Raw genomic sequence first — 2500 nt, forward strand, 5'->3', positions numbered from 1 at the left:
TGCATTAACATTATCAGCTGATATGACTGATAACTTCGGCCTAGTTATTTAAGGCCTGTTTTCGTGAGTTGTCTGGCATGACTTGTGTATACCCATTATACAGATACAGTGTGTTTTGTATATATGTTACCGCTAAAGTGCAGAAATCAGTTATTCTGCAGATTATCTAGGTATTCTGCAGATTAACTAGGGTGATCCGTTAATGTGCCGAAAATGGTTTAATTTCTCAAATTACCTAGGTAATCTGCAAATTACCTAGATAATCTGCACATTACCTACTAGGCACTCGTTAAAGTGAAAATAAGATCTTTGCTGGAACAACAGCAACGTTTCTGTACGCTTAAATTAACATAATGTTATTTATTTATTTTTCGATATCTAAAGAATCAAGTTAATACAATCAGCAAATTAGTTGATAGAATCAATCATCAATCAATTAAAAAACTATAATACAAAGAATCAAACGGTTTAAAATATTATTGCAATGAAGGAAATGAATTTGCAAAACATATGATAAAATTATATTTACTTATTAAAAAACCAAACTAAAAGTGGAGGGAGAGGGGGGAAGGAGTAGGGAAAGGAAATGAGAGAAACAAACTTTTGAACTGTAACGATACGAAAGCCGTTAATGTGCACATTACCTAGGTAAAATGCGGAAAACTCTTGATTCCGCACGTTAACGGAGCAAATCAGTTAATCTGCAGATTAGCTAGGTAATATGCACATTAACGGCTTTCGAGCTTTTGCGGTAACATATATATGCCATTCTACATACGCTAAAATGTGGTGATTTATTATCTATTTATTTATTTATTTATTATCTTTGTCTAGCATTGCACTCATGTAAACATAAGAAAACTGTGAACTGAAAATCGAGATTTTATTGGTAAATTTTCTCCTCATATTGCATATTGTAAGCTTGAAACTTGAAAAAATAACTCATGTTTGGTATTCATAGAAGAATTTACGGGTTATCTTGGTACTAACATTCTTAGTACTAACATGCTATAGGCTTACAACTTTTCGTAGGTCAGATTGTCATGAAAAATATATTTCACTTATTATCCTTTGTAATGTTTGTATGACGCTTACATCTGCGGATAACCTCCTGAGTTATTATTATTATTATTATTTATTTATTTATTATATGGTATCTCCATGGAATCCGGAGATCATCGTGGGAAACCAAACTAACTACTATTCTGGCAGTCCATTCCCTTTGTCATGATAAATAATAATGAGTTGCTTTGTCTTGATAACAGATGTTCGTCTTCGATCATCATATTTGCTTTTATAACATGTTTTATCAATACCATACCTATTAAGTGCTAATACTAGTACTAATAGTGAGGGGTACTGGATTCAAAAATGGATACTCTTTTTTGACAGTATCCATTTTGGAAAGCCTTATTCTTTATATGTATATAGTAGGTGCACATGCAGACAAATTACTGAATTAATTGTTAGGTATTGTTTATCTTACCTGGCCACACAGTGTCCTGCCGTAACAACGTGTCTCCACCCTACAAGAGCACCACCACATCGACTACTGCCCACCTGAATAAAGGCCTAAACAGAAAGAAACTACTGATTAAATGAAATTTTAGGTATCATTCATTAATTTATTTTTTTATTTTCTGTGCAAACACCAATTGCAGGATGTGTTTTCTTTTTAAATTTTTACAGTGTCTTAATTGCCAGAGGTGTGTTTTTAAGAGTAAAACACTTGAGCTTTCAAGTTAGCGGTTGTAAGACTGGTGGTTATCTTCTTGTTTGAAAAACGCATAGTGGTGCATGCGGGAAAAACGCTGCACCACGAAAGCTGTACATTAAATCCACGATTTTACTTTCTACTTAATGTTGCATGCAACTGTTTTCTTTCTCATTATGAGTCGCTTATGATTGAAGTGTAGACTAAGGCAACTCTGCAAAGGTGTATCTGGAATTATTTAAATTCAAAGAAACCAAAAAAGAGTTCATGTGTTTGCTTCGAACCCTTCTGAATTCTCATGCACATCCACACTGAATGCAAATGGAATGAATCCCTTTTACTGATTTATGTGGTGATTTTTAAAATACAGTATTGTGTATTATTATATGTAATTATTAATCAGAAAATTTTAAGCGCAGAACTGTATGTTTTAAGTTTAATTTTTTTAACTCTTTGGTCATTATTTTTCAACTGTGTATTATCTTTCAAAGAGACTACACAAAAGTAGATGAATAAAAAATAACACTATGATACCAAAGAACTGCTTTAATTTTGTTACAGTAATCGTTGTAATCTTGTGTATATGAACAATGAAACCTAAGGTAAAATTCTGCTGTTTACAATTTCTGTGCTAAAGATGATTAGACATGGCTTATACTCGTATATTATGTATTTACAACACATATTATTATAATATTAAACAATGATGATTATACAGATTTTTTACAAAGAGTAACTAATATATATATATATATATATATACTGGGTGATCCAAAAGTCACAGAA

General features: G+C 31.8%; 1 protein-coding gene across 1 annotated transcript in view; it reads right to left on the reverse strand.

Moving 5' to 3' along the window:
- Window positions 1-2500, reverse strand: part of LOC150098813 (trypsin-1-like) — an 82600-nt gene that overhangs the window by 40867 nt on the left and 39233 nt on the right. The window contains exon 4 of the mRNA XM_090405757.1: window positions 1487-1572. Coding sequence (XP_090261883.1) covers window positions 1487-1572 — 86 coding nt within the window. The remainder of the gene's footprint in view (window positions 1-1486; window positions 1573-2500) is intronic.

This window comes from Typopeltis vanoorti, chromosome 15 (genome assembly GCF_054136105.1).
Source record: "Typopeltis vanoorti isolate ZY-2024b chromosome 15, IOZ_Tvanoo_1.0, whole genome shotgun sequence".
Taxonomy (NCBI): domain Eukaryota; kingdom Metazoa; phylum Arthropoda; class Arachnida; order Uropygi; family Thelyphonidae; genus Typopeltis; species Typopeltis vanoorti.